Below are 27770 nucleotides of genomic sequence, written 5' to 3' on the forward strand. Positions count from 1 at the left end.
ATGACACCTGGAATCACCATAGGTCTCTTTAATCATGAACATTATTAGCCCAAAAAGAAAACACTTGACAGGCTGGGGGAGAGAGAAGGAAACCAGGGTTCTTGATATCTCTGAACCATCTATCAACCCATTCTAGAACCTCTGAAGTGCTTGTTACATCTGATACAGTTGGGTCTTTTCTTATCGCTGGCAGCAAGCATCCTTACTCAAATGACCTTCACAAGCAGTTGTGTTGCCAAGGAATATTTATATACACTGTGCACAATCCTGGTCAGAATGCTGTGAAGGGAAGCCATCAGCTCCTAATTCAAACCACTTGCATTATAACTGAGGCCCAGGCTTAGCTGTGCAGGGCTCATGGGTGAGTGATTTATTTTACATTGACAGTAAGTTGCATAGTGTTGCTGTCCAATTGCGGAAAACAGGAAAGCTTCGTGCGCTCTACTTCACTCTTTTATACCACTTCTCAGGTAAGTTAATTTGCAAGTGAATTTGTCCTAATCTCTAGCAAAGCCTGGTGACACAATATGTAGTTTTCCAATGACTAAAGGAATGAATTTAAGGAATAAGCAAGGGCTGTCCTTTGGCAAATTTTACTTAGCAAGAAGAAAAGGCTTCTTTGCATGGAGAAAAGGTTTAAGTGACTGAATTTATGAATCTAATAACCCTCCCATTTGATAATTCTAGTACCCAACATGTGAAATTGGTCTTCATTGGTTCCCACAACTCACCTTTGGATATCTGGTCTTTTCCACACTTTTTCTATCACAAACCTTTATTCCTTATTTACTTTTTTCTTCTCACCTTTCCCATACTTCCTTATCCATAGAAATTATCTGCTTTGCAGGGTGCACAGAATTCCAACTATTTCCAGTTCAGAATGGGCCTGCAAGCCCCTTCAAATCCTTGCAGTACTCCCTGAGGGCAGCCTTATTTGTTTTTAAGAAAGAACATACTGGATGGAAGTTTACAAATTAAACATAGTCTTATTTAAAACTTTATTTTATTTCAGTCTGTAAGTACTGCTATTTGTTTGAATTGCTCACATTAATCCATTCCATCCAAAAAGGAAACGTAAAGTGCTTCTAGCAGTGTACACATGGGTGGCAGGGCCTACCCAAAGGTCTTCCACTAGAGTCTACAGAAAATCTAAATGTAGTTGAACCACAAACTGGATGTTCTTATTCTCTGGGCCATAAGAGATTTGCAAAACCAGTCTGGACTTTTAAAACCCATCAAACGTCAATCGTGGCAGGGAAGACCACTGAGCTGATGTCTGATAACCAACGTAGGTTATCACTGAACATAATTTATCCTAAACGATCACTGGCACCTGGAAGGCCTTGGGGTAGGAGCTCTTCGCAAGTAACAAGCACCACTCGTGCGGGAACAGCCAGGCATCCCCAGCGCAGCTGGATGCTACAGACTTCCTCCACTGCTTCGCTCAGTGGTACTCAGGCGCGACAGCCGAGAGGACGATGCTCAAACTCACTGAAGGTTTTCACAACAGGCGACTAGTGAAGGAGATGTTGTGACGTGTTGATCTTTAGGTACAGTTTAAATACTAAAAATGATGATGAGATCTTGAGTGCTTGAGCCTATTTATATTGCCTTCAATTCATTAAAGTTATTTTACATGTCTAGCCTGCTTTCTTTCTCATAGGATAGTTGGGAGGATTAAATGAGATAAAGTATGTGACAGCCTACTCTAGTGTCTGCATACCCAGTATTCCCATCCTCCTCCCCATACCAAAACAGGTTAGTCCTTGAATGTCGAAAGTACTTTGTAAATAAGAAGAAATTAGTTTTTCTGTCAGCATCTTTGTCAGCGTGATTCTGAATTGCTCCCAAGAGTACCTTCTCTTTTGTAAAATAAACACTTTATACTATTTGAAGTACACATGAAATTCATTTTTGTTCAGTGTTCTTTACTTTCTGTTGTGAAAAGTTATTTCTGAGGAAGTGAAACCCCAGAAGGTAACTACAACAAAAACATTTTAAATGTTTTTTTAAAAAAATGATGATTCAAAGGCAGACTTGTAGAGAAATCATATTTAGGACATAGAGGGCAAATGCATTTTCTGAAGGGAACTGTTCTAATTATTACCTAAAAAAGTAAAGTTATACAACTACATTCAAGGACATAAGACAAAGCACTACTTTAAAACTAGAATGACTGAACAGTTAGGTGAAAAACATAGCTGAAATGGGAAAGGGAAATGGACTTAAAAATAATTTGAATTGGGACAAAGATCCACCAATCCCAGATGCTTCTGTTATCTGAATATCTTGAATCCCACTGTGTCCTTTTTTACCTCCCACAATGTCTTCACTGAAATCTCAAAACAGTATTCTCACAGAACTAAATAATAGTTATCATGCTGTTAGGATTCAAAATCTCAATCCAGTAGCCATCAGGATCTTGAATAAATGCCAGGCCTTTCATTTTACCTATAAAATAAAATGATTTTCATTATTGAAAAGCCTTTTAAAAAACTTAAAAATTTAAAATGTTTTTTATTGATTCAAATTTGCATTTTAATGAAGTAAATTATTTTGTTTATAGTTTTAACTTTAAACCATTTTATTATCGGTGTTGCCCAAATGCATATTTTTCAGAATGACTAACATTTTATCTTCTGAACAGAGCTGGAGACCAACTCTCCTGAAACAGACTGTGGGACTGACTGCATCTTCTAGGTAGCAGGTATTCACTTCACCTGCACTATATCACTTCATGCTACCAGTTACGTAGTCACAGACATTATTTTAAAGAGAAAAAAGAAAACAGGGAGGTGCTCACAGGAGCAGGTAGTATGGCTTACTCACACAGCCAAAAGACCCAGATGCTTGGGTCATATGAACCCTTTAAACACTATTCTACATAACCCGAGCTGTGCCAATCCAAGTCTTTTGCCCAGGAATTCATAAGTGGGATTGAGAGGTGAGTAGGCCTAGCAGTAGCGCTGCTTGCTTAAATGGAAAAATGTGAGCTCAGAAATTTACTTTGGGACCAAGATGCTGAATTAGTTTGACTCCTATCTCTGGCTCCTTTCCCCAAGATCAACCCCAAAAGAACACAGATGGAAAATGGGGAAAAAAAAAAAAAAGTAAGAAACCCCTGGGGTGATGGCTGGGGAGAGGAAAGTGGGGCTGAGACAGGTAACTGTTTTAACCTGGCCTATGTGGAATGTTGGCCTGGACCCAAAGGCATTCCATCATGGCTGTGGGAGAATAAACAGAAGTTTTGTTAGTTTGGCTCTGGCTCCTCTAGTGCCTTGGGCATCAGCACCTACCCCCCCACACACACACTGCGGGGCGGGGTTCAAACTACTGGTTCAGATGTCCTCAGAGTAAATAAGGGCAGTGCAGAAGCCTTGTGCCTGTGAGGAACTGAGAAAAACAGGTGGGAACCAACTGATCTCCCCCAGCCCTCACTTCCCACACAGCCAGGGTCAGGGCATGACAATCTCAGAAGTGTCTCCTACTAACACTGCTTCTTCCTGAGGGACAAAGGGGAAGATTTGACCTGAAGAGCTGCTCTGCAGAACGTGAAGTGTCTAACTCTCATTTTCAGGTGCCTAGACATCTCTACCCAATCCACCTTCCTGAGATCATCAGGGTCGTTAAGGACTGAGGCCTGGCCTTCTCCCCATTCACATTGCCTGATGGATGGAAACAGCTAATAGGTGCAGTGAAAAAAACCCTCTGAGACCAAAATAACGAAAAATTTAGGAACATAACATAAAACAAACAATGAACTACAGATTCAAACATAAGAACAAATATTAAACCAATGACCAAGAACTAGTAAAAAATATAAAAGTGATGAAGAATATGAAATATAACCACTATGAAACAGGAACAAGAAAATACTAAAGGAACCAAACAAAAATTAGGGATCAAAATTCTAATAGCTGAAATTAATAACACAATAGATGAAAACACAAAAGATGACTATCAGAACGGATACATCTGAGAAAAAACTAGCTAATTAGTATGCCAGTTCTGGAAAAACCCTGAAAGAAGGCAAGGACAAAGAAATAACAAATATAAAACGCTTCCAGAACAAAACAGAAGACAATATACAAAGGAACAAGAATCAGACAGGAAATTTTTCAACAGCAACAATGGGTGGGAAATAAAATAGGACAATGGAGTTGTATTTTCAAGACTGAAGAAACATAAATCTAAGATTTTATGTTCTCCAAACTGTCATCCACATATAAAGGCATGGTTCTCAGCATCCAAAGCCTAGAAGCCCTGCCTCTCAGACCCTGTGGAAACAGTTTTGGTTGAGGTACTTAATAAAAGGACAGAAAAATCCGAAAGATGCTGCAAGAGATATATGGACCAAAGGTGACCAAATACCTTGACCTATTTATTACCTTTAAAAAAAAAAAGCCAAGGCCAAAGAAAAAGGAAAAATAAATCAACAACATCCCAGTCTGGGTCATAGTAACATGATGAGAGCAAAGGGGAGCAAGTTCGTTTCTTACTGAGGAGGATATTTGGTTATCAAATGTTTTCAATGAAAAAAAAAGAAAAGAAAGGATTAAAATGAAACAGTGAAATGTTTCAAATGGAAACTGAAATAAATTATGACAGCAGAAACAGATCTAAGTAAAATAACTGTAATACACATAAATCCAACAAAATCTAGATATATACTACTTTAAGAGACGTACCTAAAACATAAGGACATGCAAAGGTTGTAAAAGGATGAAAAAAAATATTAGGCAATTATTAACTGAAGAGTTTGGGTGTAGTTATATTAATAGGAGATAAAATAGACTTTAAAGAACTGATGTTTGGGTGACTAGCTATCCCTGAGACAGTGAAAGCTGGTGGCCAATGAGAGGAAGTGGTAGACTTGAAGGGTGGGAGGGAGCCTAGATGGCTCTCCAGACCCTGTGTCTAGTCCCTAGTGAAGCCACCTAGTTGCTGTCTTTCAGTTTCCTAAGAGACCCAGGTATTCTTCCAGGAATTTCCCTTCTTTCCTTAAGCTGGTTGAAGTAGACGTCTTCAAAGTTACTTGCTTATAAATGTGATGTAGCTAAAGACAAGCCTGAAGAAAACAAGGAGCAGACTCACCATCATCGGGTTTCTTCACAAATTTGACTCCCAGTTCTTCAAATCTTTTACAAGCACCGCGTACATCAGGAACAGCAATTCCAATGTGACCTTAGGTGACCCCCAAAATACAGCAGAGAGAAGGAAGAAATAATCATAAATAATTATAACGGGGTCTCCGTGTGCCACAAGTGGCTTCCAAAACCAGTTTATTTCAAAACATAAAGCACCCAAAAACAGACTGAATTAAGGTTCAAAACCTGTAATACTGTATATTAAAGAACAAGAATCTAAGTCTAACTGGCTGGGTAAAATAAATTAATTAGTTGCTCTGAATTATAAATTATTTAAAATAAGCCCAATATTTGCTCACATATAGTTCAATCTGTTAAGAAAATAACCACACTCCTAATAAGTTGATTATACTTAATGTTTTAGATTTATTAAAATCATAAATAAGTACACAATGCAAAATCACACAAATCTATAAACATTACATACAAATAGGCAAACATACCAAATCCTCGAGGGTCTGAATTGCCACTGTGGTAACTCTGAGTCTCATCATCTTCAGTGCCCCAGTTGCTACAAAAGGCGGGAAAACAAAATTACAAGTGACCTGTTGAACAGCTATTCTGAAAGAAAGTTGCAACAATCTGTCTTTGAAATCTTACCATGTATATATACTACTTAATATACTTGGTGTAATCTCTGCTACTGTATAAAGTTTTCAACAATAGAAAGGGCAAACCCGCAAAGGATGATTTTAAGACTAAGGAGACAGTAAAACCAGGCATCTGGCTGAGAACAATAATGATAATAGCAACTATCATTTACTGTGCTAAGTACTTGATAGTTCATTAAATTCTCAAAACAGCTCCATGGGCTAGTTTTGAGTCTCCATTTTATAAATGAGACTGCCACTTAAGGAGGTGACAGAACTTGTTCAGGGTCCCAGAGCTATCATCAGAGCCAAGACGCAGATTTAGGTCTGTCTGATTCCAGAGCTGTTTGCAATCACACACCCTGAAATAAATGCTCTTTTGTTAGTTGTTAAGGAGCGCACAGGAACAACATAAAGAATAAAAAAGAAAGGGCAATCCCTATTTCAACTCTTTTAAATGTTGAAATTATGAAGACCTTGGTTGTAGTACCTAAACATTCATTAGCTACAGTTTGGCAAATATCTTGCCATTTTAGTCTTATATTCTCTATCTAAAAGGCAAATGATCTCACTTGCCCTACCCATGCCAAGAACAATACAAAGACCAAAAGATCCATTAAAAAAACAAACATATTTGTTACAAATGCAAACTGATTAGGCGGACGTGGTTTGAATGAAGCTGGAAGGTAAAGGAAAAAAGCTTTAAAAAACGAGCTTTAAAAAATGCAGAATATATAAAAAGATAAAAACTGATAACTTACTGTGTCAATTCAAGTGTAGCTTTTCTGGAGAATACCCATGCTACTTTTTCATCTTTATCTTTTGGGATGTCATTTTTATCCTCATAAGCCAGGAAAAAGAGTGAAAATTTCATAGTGGGAAAATCTAATTTTTGGAGTAGCCTGAAATTAAACAACAAGAAGTATGAATCAATTAATAACAGGAAAGGTTGAATCATACTAAAATCAATGTGACAATATTCAAGTTCTACTAAGAATGAGAGCTTATGTAGTGAGGCTATTTTAATAAGAAAAGCAGGGGGAAAGCAATGAAAAAATCTCATTAAAAAACTTACTCATCTGTAAATATCAGTGAAATAAAACATTTTTTAAAAAAGCAAATTTTTATAACTCACCAATTCTCTAAATATAATGAAATTTAGCTGGAATTATAGTACTTGTTCATAAATGGCAGAAGTATCTTCAAAAGAAAATTTTATATTTAGTGAAAAATATAATGTATTACCTTATTGTTCTTTTAGATATATGGCATTCAGTTAAATAAATTTATTGGGTTTTTACTATGCCAAACTCCTAGGAAAAGAAATTGAGGATAGATGGTAAGAGGGAAGGAAGAATAGATTAATATCACAGAAGACATGAATGTCAAAAGAAAGTGGTTAACAGCATCAAATACGGCAAAAAGGTCAAACAGGATTAAGACTGAGGTCACTAGATACGGAAAGTTTCTGTGAGGGCAATTTCAGCAGCTTGGGGCAGAAGCTGGACTGCCCTGGAGTGGCAGAGAAAGAGAAGTGAACAAGCGAAATAGCAAGCGTGGTCTCCCCACATAGAGGGTGGGTGATGACGGGAAGGAGGGTAGGAGCAGAGGACAAGAACTATCCTAGAATAGAGAAGACTCAAGCTTTTTTGTAGGTTGAGGGGAAGAAGCCAGTGGAAAAGGAGCAACTGATATGAGAGAAAGAGTGAATTACTAATCTTGAGGTTTTAAGAAAGATAAGTGATGTTATGGCCTATAAAGTGAGTTTAAAGAGTATAAGATTATTTTGTAAGAAGTAGGGTAGAACGAGGAAGCATACAATTTTCGTTAGATCTTTGACGATTAAATGCTCAAAGATGACCGCACTCATAATCATTAAGAGGAAATGGTTGAAGCATAGTAAATGGAAGTTTCTAGAGTTCAGTCCGAATCTTTTAATTATCACTGCTGTGTAATATGCCTTGGCCCAGTAAGATCTATGCATTACTTATCACAAACAAGATTGACTCTAACATGGTTACAATAAAGTACCAAACGCCTCAAATACTCCAGTCACGGAAAACTATGCCTGCACCTACCAACGCAGACTGCACAGGCCTTGCAGCCCAGTCGGATGGGAACTGGCGCGCGCACCTGCTGTGACATGCCTTCCTCAGCCGAGCATCTCTTTCAGTATAACGTCAAGCTGCACCCTCTTTGGGGGCTCTTTGAAAAGAAGGTCAACGCTGGCGTCAATCAGACCTGGATTCAGTTCCAGCTCTGCCACATGCCCACTGTGGGATTCGGGGCCAGTAACTTGATGTTTTTGAGCTTTGTTTTCTTCCCTCATCTGTAAAATGGGGATATAAGCTACCTCATATGCCTATTGTGAAGACCGAATGAAACACCATGTAAAGTCTCGGGCAAATAACAAGGGTTCAATCAATTTGTTTTCCTTCTGTCCTTTAAATATGCCATAGATATAAGCAAAACTACTTTTTCTGGGAAGAATTACAAGAAACTGTTAACAACGGTTGTCTTTAGGGAAAAAGATTGGGAGAGGGAGGCTATCACTTTTCATTTTGTATTTTTCTCAATTCGTTAGATTTTCTAAATATAGACATGCTGTATTACTTAAATTTTTCTCTCACTGTCAATGGAGGTTATCTAGGCAGTAAATTAAATTAAATTGCATTCTTTTTGTATCTATATTACCAAAAACAAACAAAAAGATCTCATGCTATTTAGGGAAACAAATCAAGAAAAATAAACAAAGGCTAAAAGTGGCCATAACATCAAAAGGGTCTGGACACATTAAGGATTTAACTGGCAGCTCTGGAAGAGAAGGGAGTTAGAGAAAATCCAAGTACTGATGTCTTGTTGCCCAGTGAGACCGGTTGAGATAGAGGAGAGGAATTTTTTCTTTTTTTATTGAGGTAATATTGGCTTAAAACATATAAATTTCAGTGCACAGTACTATATTTTGACTTCTGTATAGACTACATTGTGTTCACCACCAAAAGTCTAGGTGCCATCCGTCACCATACAAATGTGCCCCTTTACCCCTTTTGCCCTCTCCTCTCCCTCTGTTAACCACCAATCTATTCTCTGTATCTCTGATTGCTTGTTGTTGTTTACCTACCACATGAGTGAAATCATATGGTATTTGGATTTCTCCATCTGACTTATTTCACTTAGCACAATACCCTCAAGGTCCATCTATGTTGTTGCAAATAGCATGATCTCATCTATTTTATGCCTGAGTAATATTCCATTGTATATATACAACCACATCTTCTTTATCCATTCATCCATTGACAGACACTTAGGTTGTTTCCAAGTCTTGGCTATTGTGAATAATGCTGCAATGAATATAGGGGTGCATATATCTTTTCAAATTAGTATTTTCATGTTCTTTGGATAAATACCCAGAAGTGGAATAGCTGGATCATGTAGTATTTCTATTTGTAAATTTTTTTGCAGAGAAGGATTTGCCCTAACATCTAGCTAACATCTGCTGCCAATCTTCCTCTTTTTCTTTTTTCTTCCACAAAGCCCCTCAGTGCATGATTGTATATCCTAGCTGTATCTATGTTTAATTTTTTGAGGACTCTCCATACCATTTTCCATAGTGGCTGTACCAGTTTACATTCCCACCAGCAGTGTATAAGGGTTCCCTTTCCTCCACATCCTCTCCAACACTTATTATTTCTTGTCTTGTTAATTACAGCCATTCTGACAGGTGTGAGGCAGTATCTCATTGTGGTTTTGATTTGCATTTCCCTAATAATTAGTGATGTTGAACATCTTTTCATGTGCTTGGTGGCCATCTGTATGTCTTCTTTGGAAAAATGTCTGTTTAGATCCTCTGCCCATTTTTTAATGGAGTTTTTTGTTGTTGTTGTTGAGTTGTATGAGTTCTTTATATAGTTTGGATATTAACCCCTTATCAGATATATGATTTGTAAATATCGTCTCCCAATTGTTAGGTTGTCTTTTCGTTTTGTTGATGATTTCCTTTGATGTGCAGAAACTTTTTAGTTTGATGTAGTCCCATTTGTTTATGTTTTCTTTTGTTTCCCTTGCCTGGTCAGACATGGCATTCAGAAAGATACTGCTAAGACCAACGTCAGAGGAGAGGAACTTGACAGAAGCCAGTCAAGCCTAATCTCAGACTCCTGGCCAAAAGGACTTTTGTGACTTTTGAAGCGAACTTTAATCCATATAAAATGGATCTGAAAACATTCCCTATATTTGCAAAGCTATGTATTTAAACATTACAAGTGCCAATAAATAGTTTACTTACGTCATTCCAAGAATTCTAGTATAAAAATCCAGTGATTTCTTAGGATCCTTAATGCGCAGCATGGTCTGCTGTAACAGAAAATCCTAAGGACAAACAGTATGTATTAAACAACTTTTACCATTTGTTACCAACATTAATTGTTATTTCTGTAACAAGATACAAAGAGTCCGCCACTGTAACACAAAGTTTAAGAAGAAAGCAACTTTGTCCCCTCAGCCTACCATTGAAACCACCTGGAAACAGTTCTCATCCTCAGCACCTACAATTTCCCATGGCTCTCTCCCCAAGGGTGTTTTCTGGTCACAAGAGCAGATCCCTGTGTGGGGCATGTCCAAAGTGCCAGAGAGTGTAGACCCCAGGAATGACCGTCAACCAACAGTGGATAAAAAACCTGGCTTCCTTGACCCTTGGTGAGACAATTCTGAGGCATGTTCCACACAGCCCCTTAGAAGCTTCCCAGCAGGACTGAAGCCGAGTTGCCCCCACTGGTAATCCAATCTTACACACTTTTTATTGCCTCCCTTCCCCGCTCCTAGGAGCTTTCTTTCACTACCTCCCAAATAAACTGCTTGCATTCCAACTCTTTTCTCCCATCTGCTTTCGGGTGACTTAACTAGACAATGACATTACAAATAAAGAGGTCAGTCACTGTAAAATTCGTTGAACGAATGCATAAACGCCCTTCCAGAACAATTTATTGGTAAGCAAGGAGTTACTCACTAGATTCTAGGTTCCTAAATAAACAAAAGAGTAAAAAGTTACTGTCTCTAACACCATTGTGAAACTGTCCAATTTACAAATCAGGAAACAGAAGGTTTGACTTGATTGATAAAAAGGTAGACAGTACTTTAATTCATGGAGAGAAGATTATTATTAGCATTAATAATAATACATTGTCTAGAGCTTTGCCCCCATTAGGTACAACTGTGAGGCATTACTATCTACAGGCATTAATATCCCCATTTCATAGATGAGAAAAACCATCAGGGTGATTAAATTAATTGCCCTAGCCCTCTGATTCTAAGTTCAGGTCTCCTTCTCCCATAGGTACCTTTCAGATCATGAGTCTTAACTAAATCTGTGCTTCCTAACAGATTTTTATTCTTGTTATATCCATGGACTTGACACAACAGGCCTGAAAATTCTGAACTCTCTCTTGGCAGCCACACAGACATCTCTCCCCTATAAATCACATCATATAAAATACAAATATATTTTATTCAATCAGCATCACTAGGATATGATATTTTTCTATTTTGCTAAACTTTTAAGTAATCAAAATGTACTCTTATTTTAAGCATTAACATTCTATTTAAAACAAAACTAGCCTAAAAACTACCTTATCTTAATAAACTGATCTTAATGAATATAATAACTTAATTCTTCCTTCACAGCTTATAATCACACATACGGCAACTGGCTCTGAAGTTACATGTTTCTAGAATATTTGGATTGCTTTTCTCAGTCAAGTGCTACACTTCCAAAGGTCATGGTTTCAGCAAGCAGCTGAAAAGGAGAAGAGCAGCTCCTGACATCCAGGCCCCAGCATGGCTCTGACAACTGGCTTTGGTTTTCTCCTGTTGAAAATAACTGCTACACAGTCTCTCTGACTGCAATGAAGTGAGATCAAAATAAAATTCCACTTCACATTCTTGGTTAAGCAGATTAAGACAAAGCATGGGTTTCAAGGCACTACGTATACAAGAACACTACAAAAACAGCAAATATTCCCTTCTCCCGGCTAAGACGAGTGGCTGCTGCTTCTCTGTCAGTTACAGTATTTGCTTGAGGAGGCGGCTCCAGGCCAAAATCCTACACGTGATCTTTCAGGCCCCACCATAGGGGATTAGAAAAGCTGGAGCTGGCAGGCCGCATGGGTGACAGCTGCCCTCCTCACACCGACTTGGTGCGTAGCCAGTGCATTAAGGTCCCTGGAAGGAGTTGCAGGCAAGGACTAAATTCTAAAGATGTTCCTGCTTATTCTATCAAACACTAGATACTGCTGTGAAGAACTCTGCAAATGAAACTAAGGTTGCTAATCAGCTTACTAACTTACTAACATTAAAATGGAAGATTATCCAGGTGGGTTCAATGTAATCACGTGAGATGTTAAAAGCAGAAGAGGAAGGCCGAGAGACAGAGAGAGATGAGAAAAGAAGGCAGAAGAGAGGTGTGGCAGAGAGGCAGTCAGAGGGATTCCAAGAGTGAGGAGTCAATGTGCCAGTGCTGGCTTGGAAATGTAGGGTCGCATGAGCAAGGAATGACAGCCAGCAAAGAAACTGGGACCTCTGTCCTACAACTGAAAGGAACTGAATTCAACCAATAACCTGAATGGGTTTGGAAGCAGACTTTCCCCCAGGGCCTCCAGTAAGGAATGCAGCCCTGTCAATACCTTGTTTCAGCCCAGTGAGACCCATGTCAGACTTCTAACCTACAAAACCATCAAGTAATAAATTTGTGTTGTTTTAGGCCACTTACTAGCAATAGAAAACTAACACATCTCAATGGAAGTCCATAATTTTGGTGAGGTAGGTTGCAATCTACGCACAGGTTTTTCAAATGACTAAAACTATCTGAAAATGTTAAATACTACTGCGTAAAGAAAACATCAGCCATCTACTTATCTGCCTTAAAAATGTACAGAATTTAACCTTATTTTGATGATTCAAGGACGTTTCTATAAAAATCAATCATTGTCTTACGATGTAATACAGGAGCTCCTGGTGCATTTAGTTCTACTTGTTCCTAGATTGAGATTGTCCCTGGAACTTCTGTTTTTTACTTTTTTAATGAGTTTTTTAGTCTCCTCCTTCACCATTAAGCTATTAGTTGCCAATTCTATTAGCAAAGCTCTCCTTTCCTGGACACACAGCCCCCAGCTAATTTCTCTAAATTCTTCACCTCTACACTTCTCTCGCCCCCCCCCCCCCCCCCCCCCCGCCGCTAGCTCTACCTCCCACCCAGGCTGGCTGGTAGCCCTCTCTCTCCCTTCGCCCCCTACAATCTATTCCCAGCGGTCCTTTAAAAAGTTAATTCAGATCACGTCACTCTTCTGCTCAAAAGCCCCTGAGAAGGCTCCCCATTCCACTCTGAGTGAAATGCAAAGTCCTCACGGTGGCCCACTAGGACTGGCCCCTGTCGCCCCCCTGACCTCTCCTCCCACCCCCTCACTCTGCTTCACTGCCGTCTTCAGAAGAGTTCACTGAACTTTGCCGTGTTCCAGTTTAGGACCTTTGCACCAACAGCTCCTCTGCTGGAATAATGCTCTTTCCCCAGAGCTACTTCTCCTAATCTTTTTTTAACTCTTTGCTCAATGTCATCCACTCAAAGAGGCCTTACCTGACCACTTTATTTAAAATTGTAACTCTCCACTCCAATCCCCTTACCTTATCTCATTTTTTCATGTTCTTTTTCCAAAGCACCTGTCACCTTTTAATATGCTATTTACTATATTTATCTTTCATTGTTTTCTTCCCCCATTAGAACACAAGCCCCAGAAGGGCAGGGCTGTTTGTTCTGTTCACTGATATATCTCGGAACAGAACCTGCAGAGTAGGTACCCAATAAATACTTGCTGAGTGAGTACATGAACTTTCACTAGATTTTTCTTTCCAATCAAGCTGCATCCAACGTTACTGGTCTCTTCCGCAGTTAAAAAAAAGAAAGAAAGAAAGAAAGAAAAGGTATAAAATCTAAAAACTACCTTTCAAAATCTGTTCTGTAATGACCCAGTTTACCATTCCACCAATGATACATTGGTCACAGTTGTGTTTCATCTCTTCAACATCTTTCTAGTACCAGCATTAGTATTTCTAGACTACAAAGGACTTTATTATTACTTTTGTGGTCTATAAAGGCTACAGTCAAATCCATGTACCTTAGGCACAGAATTATTTTTTCCTGTAGATACTGTGCCAAGTATTGTAAAACAAGTTCAACAACCCTGCCTATCCCATGCCTAGCCCATCCCTATCCTACAATCTTCCTGGAAAGCAATTTGGATCTCAAGAGTCTAAGAGTTCATACTCTGACCAAGATGTTCTCCTTATAAAAATCTATCTCAGGAAATAATCAGAAACTCTGACAAAGATTTGTATACAAAGACATTCATCACAACACTTACACAATAACTATGTGCCAGATACCATTCTAAGTGACTTACAGAAATTAACTCATATAATCTTCACAACAACCCTATAAGATATGTATTATTACCATCCTTATTCTACTGCTAAGAGAGTAAGTGGTAGAGAAAAAACTCCAGCCCAAGCAGTTTGGTTCCAAAGTCAGTTTTTTTAACCACCTTGGCTTAACTGCCTCCAACAATGAAGGAAGAGTTAGATAATTTATGACACGGCTTAATAGAATATTATGAAGACACTTAAAATGCTGCTTTAGAAGTATATTAAATGGCATGGAGACATACACACAAGTATAAGTTTAAAAAGAATACATATATGTATACTTGTTTTATTTAATATACTATTAAGATTAATTGCATCTTAAAAGTAATGTTAAAGTCTTTAAGTTTATCTATTCACATAGCTATGTATTATAGCTATCTAAATACATATAAAAGAATATTAAAATCAACTTTAAAAAGTCCATACGTAGTTCACAATACTGTATTGTATACTTGAGAGCTGCTAAGAGAGTAGGTCTTAAAGTTGTCACCACATACACACAGAAAAGGCAACTAACAGACGTATTAACTAACCTTATTGTGGTAGTCATTTCACAATATATACACATATTAAACCACCACGTCGCACACCCTTAACTTACACAATGTTTTATGTCAATTATACATCAATGAAGCTGGAAAAAGATAGTGGGAAAAGAAAGAAAAGTTGTAAAGATAGACCATTTTTCTGACTGAGATGACTCAATATGATGAGCAGACTGATTATTTCCAAGTAAAGGTATAGAGGTAATATAATCTCTGATACCATTTTTAATCTTTAGAAAAGAAAAGTCTAGACATGGCAAAAAAATTAAAGGTATGTTCAATTTTAGTGCATTTATTCATAAAAAATAGGCTTATAACTCCTTTGCTGCAAAAGTGTTATTTGGACGACCTAAAAAAAAAGGAGGACTTGCTTTTTACAAAACGATCAAATTGTTCAATGCTAAGAGTTTTCTTTTTATCACCAAAATCATCTAACTCTGGTAAACACATGAACGATCTTAAGAAAAAGTCCCTTTTTTAAAAAAAGTTCCTAAAAATTACTGTTTATTGCTATGGTTCTAAAATATTGTTTAAAATAAATATATCTTGTGTTTAAAAGTTAAGACACATTCATGCCTTGTCTTATCAAACAATTCTTAACTTTGTCTTTCCCTTATCATGCTCTAAATTCGGAACAATAAAAGTGAGATGTCTTGGGGCCAGCCCTGTGGCTGAATGATTAAACACATTCTGCTCTGGTGGCCCAGGGTTCACCAGCTCGAATCCTGGGCATGGACCCACACACCGCTCGTCAAGCCATGCCGCGGCAGCATTCCACACAGAAGAACTAAAAGGATTTACAACCAGGATATACAACTATGTACTGGGGGTTTGGGGAGACAAAAATAAAAGAGGAAGATTGGCAATAGGTGTTAGCTTCAGGCCAATCTTCCTCACACATACACACAAAAAAATGAAAGAAGTCATAAAAAAAGAAAAGTGAGATGTCTTGTAAGCCTAAACTATCTTTGGCTTTTCTGGGACGGGTGCTAGGTCACAAAGATTCGCTCCTTTGCGTTATAAAAAGGAAGAATAATAGAAATAATTAGGCTTTTGGGGGTCATTCTCCAAATTTAATTAACTCAAAACTACTATGAAAAACCTTTAAAGGTACAATCAAGGATGTTTCTAGTGCACGTCCTCTGTGCCTACAATACAATCCTGACAAAACTATAAAGGTGGGGCAGGGACGTGAACCAAAGGGTCAAGGTCCTTTTGATCACCTCTAAACGGATTTTTTTGTATACGATGTGAAACCTAGGTAGAGCTTCATTTTTTACCTATGGATGTCCAATTGCTCCAGCGCCATTTCGTGAAAAGGCTATCCCTTCTTCACTGAACTGCTATTGTATCTTTGTCAAAAATACGTTGGGCATATTTGTGTGGGTCTATTTCTGGGTTCTCTATTCTGTTCACTGATCTGTGTCTCTCTCTCAGCCCATACCAAGAGTAGTGATTACTATAGCTATAGAGTAAGTCTTAAAATCAGGTAGACGGATTCCTTCCACTTTACTCTTTTCAAAAGTGAGTTATTCTAGTTTCTTTGCCTTCAATATAAATTTTAGGATAATCTTGCCTATATCTAAAAAAGGCTTTGATAGGGATTGTGTTACACATGTGTATCAATTTGTGGAGAATTGACATCTTTACTATGGTTTGTCTTCCAATCATGAACGTGGTATGTCTCTCCATTTACTTAGATCTTCCATGATTTCTTTTATCAGCACTGTAATTTTCAGCATACAAGTCCTGTACATGTTTAAGATTTATACCTAAGTATTCAATTTTGTTGAGCAATTGTAAATGGTATTGTATTTTTAATCTTGGTGCTCATTTGTTCTTTGCTAGTATATAGAAATACAGTTGATTTTTGTTATGTTTATCTTGTATCCTGCGACCTTGCTGAACTCACTTATTAGTTCTACAGGAGTTTTTTTGTAGGTTCCTTAGGATTTCCTATGTAGACAATAATGTTATCTGTAAAAAGGGAGTTTTAGTTCTTCTTTCCAATCTGTATGACTTTTATTTCCTTTTTTTGCCTTCCTCCACTGGCTAGAACTTCCAGCACTATGTTGAATAAGAATGGTGAGAAAAGACACCCTTGCCTTGTTCCCCAAAATTAGGGAGAAAGCATCACCACTAAGTATGTTAGCTGTAAGCTGTTTAGAGATGCTCTTTATCAAGTTGAAGAAATTCCCCCATTCTTATTGGTTCTGAAGAAAAAAATGTTTTAATCATGAATGGTGTACAATTTTGTCAAATGCTTTTTCTGCATCAATTAATATGATCATGTGATTTTTCTTCTTCAGCCTCCTAAGCGGTGAACTACTTTGACTGATTTTTGAATACTGAACCAGCCTAGCATACCCGGAATAAACTCCACTTGGTCATGGTATGTAATTTTTTTTATATATTGCCGAAGTCTATTTGCTAACATTTTGTCAAGGATTTTTACATCTATATTCACGAAGGACACTGGTCTGTAGTTTTCTTTTTTTGTAGTGTCTTCATCTGGTTTTGGTATTAGGGTAATACCAGCTTTATAAAATGGGAAATATTCTCTCTTCTTCAATTTTATTGAAGGAATTCTGTAGAATTGCTGTTAATTCTTCTGTTTGGAAGAATTCTCCAGTGAAATCATCTAGGCCAGGAGACATCTTTTTTGGAAGATTATTAAGTATGAACTCGATTTCCTTATGTTATGGAGCTATTCAAATTATTTATTTCATATTGGCTAAGTTACAGTACTTTGTGTTTTTCAAGGAATTGGTTCACTTCCTGTCAAATTTATTTACATGGAGGTTTTTTTAGTATTCCCTTATCTTTCTGATCTCTGAAGAGTCTATAGTGGTATCCCCTTTTTCATTCCCAAAATTGGTAATTTGTGTCTTTTCTCTTTTTTTGTCAGTCTTGCTACAAGTCTGTCAACCTTATTGGTTTTTTCAAAGAACCAACTCTGTTTCATTGATTTTCTCTATTTTTTTTTTCAATTTCATTGATATCTGCTCTTTATTATTGCCTACCCTCTGCTTCCTTTGGGTTATTTTGCACTTCTTTTTCTAGGTTCCTGCGGAGGAAACTTAAATCACTGATCTGAGACTTCTCCTCTTTTCTAATGCATGCACTTAGTGCTATGAATTTCCCTCTTAGCACTGTCTTAGCTGAGATTCTTTTTTCATGTTCATTCAATGTATTTTTTAAAATTTCTTGAGACTTCCTCTTGATCCATGGATTATTTAGAAATGTGTTATTTAGTTTCCTCGTGTTTGGAGATTTTCCTGCTATGTTTCTGCTACTGATGTCTAGTAGCAGAAATCTTGATTCTATTGTGGTCGGAGAACATACTCTGTACAATTTCAATTATTTTAAATTTGTTGAAGTTGGTTTTAGAGCCCAAGACATGGTCTCTCTTGGTATATGTTCTGTGGGCACTGGGAAAAAAAGTGTATTCTGTTCTTACCGGCTGGTGTGTTCTGTAAGTGTTGATTAGATCTTACTTGTTGATAGTGTTGCTGAATTTGTCTATATCTCTGCTAATTTTCTGTCTAGCTCTATCAATTGTTGAGAGAGGAGTACTGAAGTCTCCAACTATACCTGTGGATTAGTCTATTCCACCTTTCCATTATATCAGTTTTTGCTTCATATATATATATATTTTTTTGAGGAAAATTAGCCCTGAGCGAACATCTGCCACCAATCCTCCTCTTTTTGCTGAGGAAGACTGGCCCTGAGCTAACATCCATGCCCATCTTCCTCTACTTTTTTTTTTTATATGTGGGACGCCTGCCACAGCATGGCTTGCCAAGTGGTGCGTAGATCTGCACTCGGGATCTGAACCAGCAAACCCCGAGCCACCAAAGAGGAACGCATGAACTTCACCGCTGTGCCACCAGGCTGGCCTCTTGCCTCACGTATTTTTGCAGCTATGTTATTTGGTGCACACACATTTAGGACTGCTACGTCTTCTTGGTTAACTGACCCTTTTATCATTATATAACATACTTCTCTATCTATGATAATTTTCTTTGCTCTAGCATCTACTTTGATATGAGGATACAGGCATACCTCACTCTACTGCGTTTTGCTTTATTGTGCTCTACAGATATTGCATTTTTTACAAAACCCTCCACCAGCAAAGATTACCACTTGCTGAAGGCTCAGATAATGGTTAGCATTTTTTAGCAATAAAATATTTTTCAATAAAAGTATATACCTTTTTTTTAGACATAATGCTACTGCACACTTAACAGACTACAGTATAGTGTACACATAACTTTTATATGCAATGGGAAACCAAATAATTCATGTGACTCACTTTATTGCGATATTTGCTTTATTGTGGTGGACTGGAACCAAACCCGCAGTATCTCCAAGATATGCCTGTATAGCCACTCCTGCTTTCTTTTGATTAATATTTGCATAATATATATTTTTCTATCCTTTTACTTTTAAAAGCACTTGCCTCTGTCATTATATTTGAAGTGAGTTTCATATGGTTGGGGCATATTTTTTTTTTCAGTTTTATTGAGATATAATTGACATACAGTACTATATAAGTTTTAGGTATACAGCATAATGACTTGACTTACATATGTTGTGAAATGGTTACCACAGTAAGTTTAACATCCATCACTTCATATATAGGTAAGTCGGGGCATGTTTTTAAATCCATTTTGCCAATTTCTGTCTTAATTGGTGTAATTATTGAAATACTAGGGTTTATGTTGGCCATTTTATTTATTTCTGTTTTTTCTCTTATTCTTCGCCTTCTTGTGGGTCACTGGAACATTTTTTTATACTTCCATTTTGACTTCTCTATAGTATTTTTGCATGTACTCTTTGTATAGCTGTTTTTAGTGGTTGCTGTAGGTATTCCATTATATATAAGTAACTTATCACAGTCACTTGGTGTCATCATTTTATCAGCTGGTGTGAAGTGCAAAACCTTACCTCTCTTTACATACCTTTACTCTCTCCCATTTATAGTTAGCTCAAAATATTTCTATTGCTGGGTTGGGGTGGAATTTCAGGTTTCCCATGTTTCTCCACTGATACAGCAAGAGGGGAAGCTTGTTACTGCCTGGCAAGATTGAAGTCCTGGCCCCCTACTCAGCCTTCTCCGATACCACCCTGGCAGGGGGAAGCTGGGCACCTCACGATAGCCTGTTGGGTGGAAGATTAGGCTCTCCACTCAGACTTTGCTGGCATAGGTGGGGCTTTGGCCAGGTTTTTCTGTGGTGTTTGGTATAGTAGAGCAACTATTGTCTAAAAGTTTTCTGTTTTGTCAGGAAATACTACCTATTTCCTGGTCCTGTGCTAGAGAGGGCAGACTTTCAATGGGCTTTGTCTGCATCCACTGGCATTTCCAGGTTGCTAGCTTCTTTAGCTCCAAGTCTGGGCTATCTGAGATAAAAAGAAAACCCAGGAAATTCACCACCATGTTGTTCCTAGGGTCTCAAGGTCCCTAGCCAATTTTCCTTCTCTCCACTTTTCAGAGTCATCCACGTTTGCTTTATATATAATGTCTAGAGTTTCTAGCTGTATTTAGCAGGGGGAATAGGGAAAAGCATGTGCACTCCATCTTCCCAGAGTTAGTCCCCAAATGGATTTTATACAATTGCCTCCAACAACAGGATATGTTTGGTTACTATATATCTGCTTTCAGAATCAATCAAATATCGTCAAAAAGCCAGAACAATGGCAAAAAAGTAGCTTGACTTTGGGTTTCCACCTCTCAAATTCTCTTTCTAGTAATGAAGACACTCATTTCTCTAGAACTGTTACTAAGGAGCTTTGTGAAATATCTTTTATCTTGCTCAAAACTGAAATCTCTCTTGCCTCTGTCACCTTCAGTCTTCAGAAAAGAGAAGTTTCAAACTTGCATTAGCCAAATTTTCAGAAATTTTAAAATTTCTTTGGCCTAAAGTGTGTGTTTTGGCCTTAATAACAGTGTGGCCAACTCCCTTTGGAGCCCATCAACTCTCCCAGTGAATTTTCAAAGGTGTTGCATCATCCCCAGCAGGGAGTCTTAGGGCTCAACTGAAGGTCCAGACTCAGAAGACAACCATAGGCTGGCAGGCTAACAGTCAGGGAACAGCGCTCGCCAACAGAGCTGCGTGAGGCGTTCCTCTGAGTCCTTCAAGGAGTCTACACAGCTCGGGTGCAGGGGGAAGATCCATGCTGGGCAGGAGTGGGACTCCCCCTGGTGTAGAAGCTCTGGGTACCACAGGAGCCAATCTCTCTATTAGCAACTCCATAGGCATGGCTTCCAGAATCTCCACGAGGGACAGTTACAAGATTACGGCATTGAGGGGAGCCCAAAGCTGTAGCTTCCCCTTGGGTATTTATAGTTCTCCCTTTCCAGATGCCATTGAACAATCAAGTTATTTCACCATACGCAATACTGTCAAGTAACAAACACCAGTTTTGATTGTTTCCTGGGAAACAGAGCTAGAGTTAACCAAAGGTCAGATTCTCACCAGAGGGCAAAGGGCTTAATGCTTTACCCCTAGACGTTCTATCTCCTATAAAACAAAAACAGAGGAAGTTTTGCTTTTTCTTGACTTTTTAAAATCCCAACTGCCTTCAGAAAAAGATCCTTTTGGAAATACACGCATATCTGAGGGGAACAAGATTGTTTTACTATACGACAGTTGGAGCATGTAGTTTATGTACAATATGGTGTGATTTTTCTTTCTTTGCTATCTTCCTCCTTCTAGTATTACTCCCCTGACTCAACCTATGTCAGAAAGTGACAAATTATTCTTGAAAATAATTCAGCCACTCCCTTTACATTTACTCTATCTTATCTAAGTTGGTTTCACGTGCTTCTTTCCTTTCCACTCTGTAACTCAACACTCAACAACATACTTCAAGTATACGTACCCTACAGAAAAGGGAGATAGAAATAGCTAAGAAACAAAAAGTTGTTTGTTTTTTTTTTTTTTGCTGAAGAAGATTCGCCCTGAGCTAACATCTGTTGCCAATCTTCCTCTTTTTGCTTGAGGAAGATTCACCCTGAGCTAACATCTGTGCCAGTCTTCCTCCACTTTATATGTGGGCCGCTGCCACAGCATGGCTGACAAGTGGTGTAGGTCTGTGCCCAGGATCCAAACCTGCAAACCTGGGCTACTGAAGCAGAGCACATCAAACTTAACCACTATGCCATGGGGCCAGCCCCCAGGAAAATCTTTTAAATTTAAAAGTTACCTGTCATATTAGTAAACACATCTGCCAGTCTATTCTTACAACAGATAAGAGACACAGGAAAACTCAAGAAGCCCTCAGTACCATGAGGCCTTTCAAATCTTATGCAAAGGGAGAAAAAACACACAAGTGTGAGAGACATAATCCTTCAGAGGCAATATGGTTCAAATGTTGGTTCTACCACTGTTACCTTGAGTAAATCACCACTTTTCTTGAACCTCAGTTTTTGCATATTTAAAATGGGGATAATTATAGTTCTCAGCTCCTAAGGTTGAGTTGAAAAGTAAATGGGATAAAGCTTGAAAGTGCTTAGCATAGTGCCCAGCCCAGAGCAAGCTACTTCGCTTATTATTGTTCTTACTGTTACTAGTATAAAATACATCCAGAGTTCACACTACCAAATATTGCTTTTCATTCCCAAATCTGCATTCCCCAGCCCATACCTCTAACCTCAGCTCTGGACTTACATCTCCATCAGCCTACGCATCATTTCCACCAGGCTCAAAATATCAAATTCATTCCAGCCCACAGAAACACTCCTTCCTATATTCCTATATTCCCAACAGGGAATGCCTCTAGAATCCCTTGTTAGCCCCAGTCAGACAGCTGGGGTCTTCCTGGACTCCTCCCTCTCCATTCCTCTGTGATCTAATCCAAGTGTCTTATCAACATGAATGCTTAAATCTCGCTGGAGTCTTTCTCCTTTCCTTTCTAATGATCACTACCTTGGCTCATGTCCTCACTACTTCCTGCCTGGACAATCGTCACAGCCTCTCTGGTATCTCTGCTTCTTGCAGGCTTACCCAAATGCAATCCAGAGTGATTTTCCTATAATGAAAACCCAACCGTGTCATTTCTGGGTTAAAAATCAATCCTTCAGTGATGCCTCAGAGCTTTTAGGAGAAAGTCCCAAAAGCAAGCACATGTGCTTGCTGCATACTTCTCTAACTTGATCTTTTGTCACCATTCCCCTAACTGGTCATTTCAAACGTTTCTGATTTCATACACTTATCAGTTAAAAAAAAAAAAAAAAAAAAAAAAGAGCATGCACCCCCAATAAATGTACATTTATTTTAATTATATACACAAATATATTAATAAAACATATATTCTAAAATAAATTTACCAAACAGAAATCTTTACAGGGTGAGAAAAACAAATGAACATAACAGGAGTGCTCATATTTTCTCCGAGCATCCCAATGATTATTTGTGTACCTTCCCTTCAACTCTCACTGCCTATAACTTCAGTCTCATTGTATTACTTGTAGGTCCCTGCATCATTTCTCGATGTCACTGTGCTTTTATATATATTTTATGATTGTGTCTGCCTAGAACAGTCATCCATCCATCTGGCCATTGTCCTTCTTCCTTCCTCCTTTCCATTCTTTCTTACCCCTACCCCTGCACCCAACTCTACCTGGCTACCCTCTTTGTATTTGGTAAAACTCAGCTTAAGTGTCGCCAATACTGAAAGTTTTCCCTGACCCCATCACCTATCACTCAAATGGGACAGGACTCCAAATTATTGTTTCAAATGACACTGATAGAGATAGTAAAAAGAATGAATTTCAGGAGATCGCCACTTGGGAAAAGAAGCATTTGGCCTTATGAAGAAAGTTAGTCAAGTAAGACTGCCCAGGATGTGGCACAGCCATACCTTCTTTGGTCTGCCTTTCAGACAAAGATGTGAAATGATCAACAAGCAACTTGACTTTCTACCACCACTGCTCTCTCCTTTCCAAACCAGGCCCTCATCACTTATCTCACCCTCTGGAAGAGCCTTTTAGGTGTCCTCATCACCTCCAGGCTTGGATCCCTCCAACCTACTCTACAGAATGCTTCGAAACTCTGAGTGGTTCCCCACTACCTATATAAAATCCAACTTCCTTAGATGTGCCATTCAAAGCTCCTCCCATGATGTGGCTCCAGCCGACCATTCCAGCCTTCTCCAGTACTGCTCCACTGCTTAAATAACCTGAACTTCAACCAAAAACACATGACTCGCCTCTGCAGAACGTGCCCCGCACTGCATCTTCCTGCCATCTCACCACATTTTGTCTCAGATAGTTCCCCCACCTACACTGCCCTCCCACGTACCTCCATCTCCCATGTACTACTGTGCAATCCCACCCATCTTTCAAGGCGTAGTCCCACCCCCACCTTCTGCTTGATGTACTCCCTGATCCCCACAGGTGAAATACAACCTTGAATTGTATCACTTTTCATAGTTTAGAAAACATGGATACAATGCTATCCTCATAACACCTCTCTTTATGCTTCTTTTACAAACTCAGCCCAAGTGCCCTGCTAAGATCACTGCACCCAATGATAGAAGCGGGGATTCAAAAGCAAGTCTTCAGACTCCAAATACCCTGTGCATACACTAAACCACAGACGCCACCTTCCAAAACGTCTACCTCCTGTGCTCCCAGACTGCTTTGTAATTTCAATAGCACATTAATCCCAGTTCCACCATATGTTAGAGTTGATGTATGTTTGGTGAGGGGATCTCATCTTATTCAGGCCAGTATCCTCCAAACATACCACGTTCTTTACATATAGCAGGTGATCAGCTATATGTATTTAATTTAACTCATTTAGGTTTTTTACTTTCCTTTCCATCAAGTTCCAAAATTCCTACTGGAGTCAGTACTCCAAAAGAAGAATAGGATGGAGGCTGGGCGTGTGGGTCCTCCCTAAGCAAGTTACTCAACACCTCTGTGCTGGAGTCTCCCTATCTGTAAAACGGAGATAATAATGATGCCTTCCTCATAGGGTTGTTGTGAGGATTAAATTAAGTGATGTACTTAAAACCACCACCCAGGGCCTGGAACACTCACTATATACCAGCTGCTATTACATATTCCATTTTATGTCCCCTACATGGTATTTTAAGGGCCAAAAATTACTGATCTCAAAAAATAATTACTCCAAATCACTAAGAGAAATTTAGACTGTGGAGTGTAAATTAAGAATGCAAGGAAGGTTATTTAATATATTTTATAAAGATCTCCCTGAAATCTTTTTTCCGCTTGTTTTTTATTTTGGCAAGGAAGATTGGCCCTGAGCTAACATCTGTTGCCAATTTTCCTTTTTTTCCCCCCCAAAGCCCCAGTACCTAGTTGTAAGTCATTCTAGTTCTTCTATGTGGGATGCTGCCACAGCATGGCCTGATGAGCGGTGTGTAGGTCTGCTCCCAGGATCCAAACCAGGGAACCACAGGCTGCCGAGGCAGAGCACGTGAACTTAACCACTCGGCCATGAGGCCAGCCCCCAAATCTTTTTTTTTTAATTGCCCAGTACATAAAATCCCCAGTTATCTGGGAAATTAATTTATACTGAATGACTCAACTTATGTGAAATAACTAGGTATTACTATTAGAGGGTATATAAGTGAGATGAGTGTGAGAGGAAACATATATTTATTTATTTATTCTCTCAACTTTGCAGTGACTAACATTCTTCCTAAGCTGAGAACCAGGCGCTAGTCAAAGGCTTTAGCAATTAGAGGCGTCTGAGTCTACACCCGGAAGGCAAAGCGAAAGCACGGGTCAAAGTCATCGACCTCTCTAGAGGTCTACATAAAGCACATATTCAATCTTCAAAGAATTCAGAAATTCCCCAGTCTAATGAATAAGTACAAAGGCGTCTTCTGACACTGATGCGAACACTAGAAGGACCCCCTCCCCCGCCCCCCGCCGCCGACTCCCACCCCAGCAGCCGCGGCGTCTCATCGTGACAAAGCACGGAGGCACCACACCTGAGTGAGTTACACTGACTCTTAGTAGAGACAGGTTAAGCAAGCTGGAGGGATGAGCGCCATCCTAGGCAACAAGTCGTTCCTCTTACTGGGTCTCAGCTGCAATGAGAGGGTCGGTGAAGGAATTTCTAAGATTCCCTCAGATTCCCTAAGCTCCATGATTCTGTCCTCTCTCCTGGGGGCCAGCAGGCACAGGGAGGGCACAAGTGTGGCCGTCAGGAACCGTAAAAGCCAGGCCAAAGGGAAATTCTGGGCGCGGTTAAACTCGGAGCGATCAAATTAGTTTGGAGCAGTTGAGCCTGGAGCCAGGGCAGTTACAGAAAAATGATCCCGGCCGGGAGGGGCCGGCGTGGATAGGGACCTTGGAACCTGGACTGGGAGTTCTGAAAGTGCTCTTCTTATCGGCCATGGCTATTGACCTGGGGAACACGCACACCGCTGACAAACTATCTGACCCTGGCTTAGCCGTGGCCTCCAGTTACCGTCCCCAAATACACAAGCTAATGCAAGTGGGGTCGCAGTCTTTGAAACAACCCGAACAAATGGCTCTTCTCATGCATCCCCCACCAGACACCATCAGCACTCTTCCCTCCCAACTCCCAAGGCCGGCGGAGCGGGAGCGGCGGCCGAATGGGGTTCGAATCCAGCTCGGGCCGGACCCGGCTGAGTCCGGGGATCTGCTCCCTCCCGGGAACCGAGAGAACCGAGAGAATTCGGTTCTGCGCCCACCTTGGTGCTGGGGTCTGGGTCGGAGCAGCAGCTGAGGGCGGCCTCGTCGGTGAGGCCGCTGGACGCGGGCTGCGGGTCTGCCATGGCCGCACTGCAGGATCTCGGACGGCTCCCAGGAACGCAGCGAGCACCCACACTCCGCCGACTGGGGGCTGCAGGGAATAGCCACCAGGCCACGGCGCCGCGGGGCGGGCGGCCGCTGACTCCCAGCCAATCGCTGCGCGGAGAGCTCTCTGCTGATTGGGTCCCAGTGAGTCAGCGCCCCAGCCACGGGGCTCTATGTCCCAAGACTACAACTACCAAGATGCCTTGCGCACAAGGGAGGGACCCTTGAGGGGGAAAAAACACTGCTGACTGGACAGCATGGTTTCTCTGCGTTGCCTGGTGACCTAATTTTGTTTCTGCTTAGTTGTTAACATTCAGTAACCTCCCATACGTCAGACCTCAACTGGATAGGAAATTGGAATTTGATGGAAAGAGAATTAGGAGTTTTCTTTTTAAATTATAAGCATCCGAAAGTCTTCATTTTCTGTTTAAGCAACACTGGAAAACTAAAACAAGTCTGACTTAGTAGTAAACCTAGGTTCAAGTTTTGGTTCCATTATTTATTAGCTCTAGAAGCTTGGAATAATTACTGACCCCTCTCTGAGCTTCCTTGCAGGATTTTGGTAGGATCAAATGAGATTTAAGTCACGGTTTCACTACTTCTGATCCAAATGTCCATGACTTTGTGGGGGACTGGAATTGGCCACCTCAAGATATGTCTCTTCGGCATGAGGAATATTTTGGGCTGGTTACTTTTAAAAAAAACTGCAGACAGGAAAGAAACTCTGAAAAGCAGTGTTTACTTACCCTTTGTTAAGAAATATTTACATCGTAAAGGAAATCTCCATCTGTAAGGGTGTCTCCCTCTCTGTACCAGGAAGGCCGGATGACCTTTTCTCTAGAAAGTCTTATCAGTGCAGAAGGCAAGGACTTAAATCTGCATAATAACCTGATCCTTGTTTACTGTACTTGTCTAGTAACCTCCTGTAACTGACTCCCCCCAACCCCTAACATCATCCTTTGTCTTTAGCTGAAGATGATATTTAAGTGGTGGTTTCGGCCATTTTGGCAAGTTGCTCAGGTTGCCTGAGCCTCTCCCATGTATACGTGTTATAAAGCTTTGTTTAATTTTCTCCTGTTATTCTGTCTCATGTGAATTTAATTCGTTCTCTGGCCAGAAGAACCCAGAGTGGGTAGAGGAAATGTCTTCCTCCGCTACAGCTTGCAGTGTGTTTTACTAAGGCACGTATTTTAATTGTGTTCATTGTAAGACTTAG

The 27770-nt window shown here is 39.7% G+C and overlaps 1 protein-coding gene across 1 annotated transcript; it reads right to left on the reverse strand.

Moving 5' to 3' along the window:
• Positions 1 to 986: 986 nt before the first annotated feature.
• Positions 987 to 26734, reverse strand: GLO1 (glyoxalase I). The gene is made up of 6 exons (XM_008523498.2): positions 26449 to 26734; positions 10023 to 10105; positions 6499 to 6639; positions 5591 to 5658; positions 5095 to 5184; positions 987 to 2451 (listed from the first exon to the last, which is right to left on the reverse strand). The coding sequence occupies exons 1-6, from the start codon at positions 26530 to 26532 to the stop codon at positions 2363 to 2365; spliced, it is 555 nt and encodes a 184-aa protein (XP_008521720.1). The 5' UTR covers positions 26533 to 26734; the 3' UTR covers positions 987 to 2362.
• Between the last annotated feature and the right edge of the window lie 1036 nt (positions 26735 to 27770).

This window comes from Equus przewalskii, chromosome 19 (genome assembly GCF_037783145.1).
Source record: "Equus przewalskii isolate Varuska chromosome 19, EquPr2, whole genome shotgun sequence".
NCBI classification, from domain to species: Eukaryota; Metazoa; Chordata; class Mammalia; order Perissodactyla; family Equidae; genus Equus; species Equus przewalskii.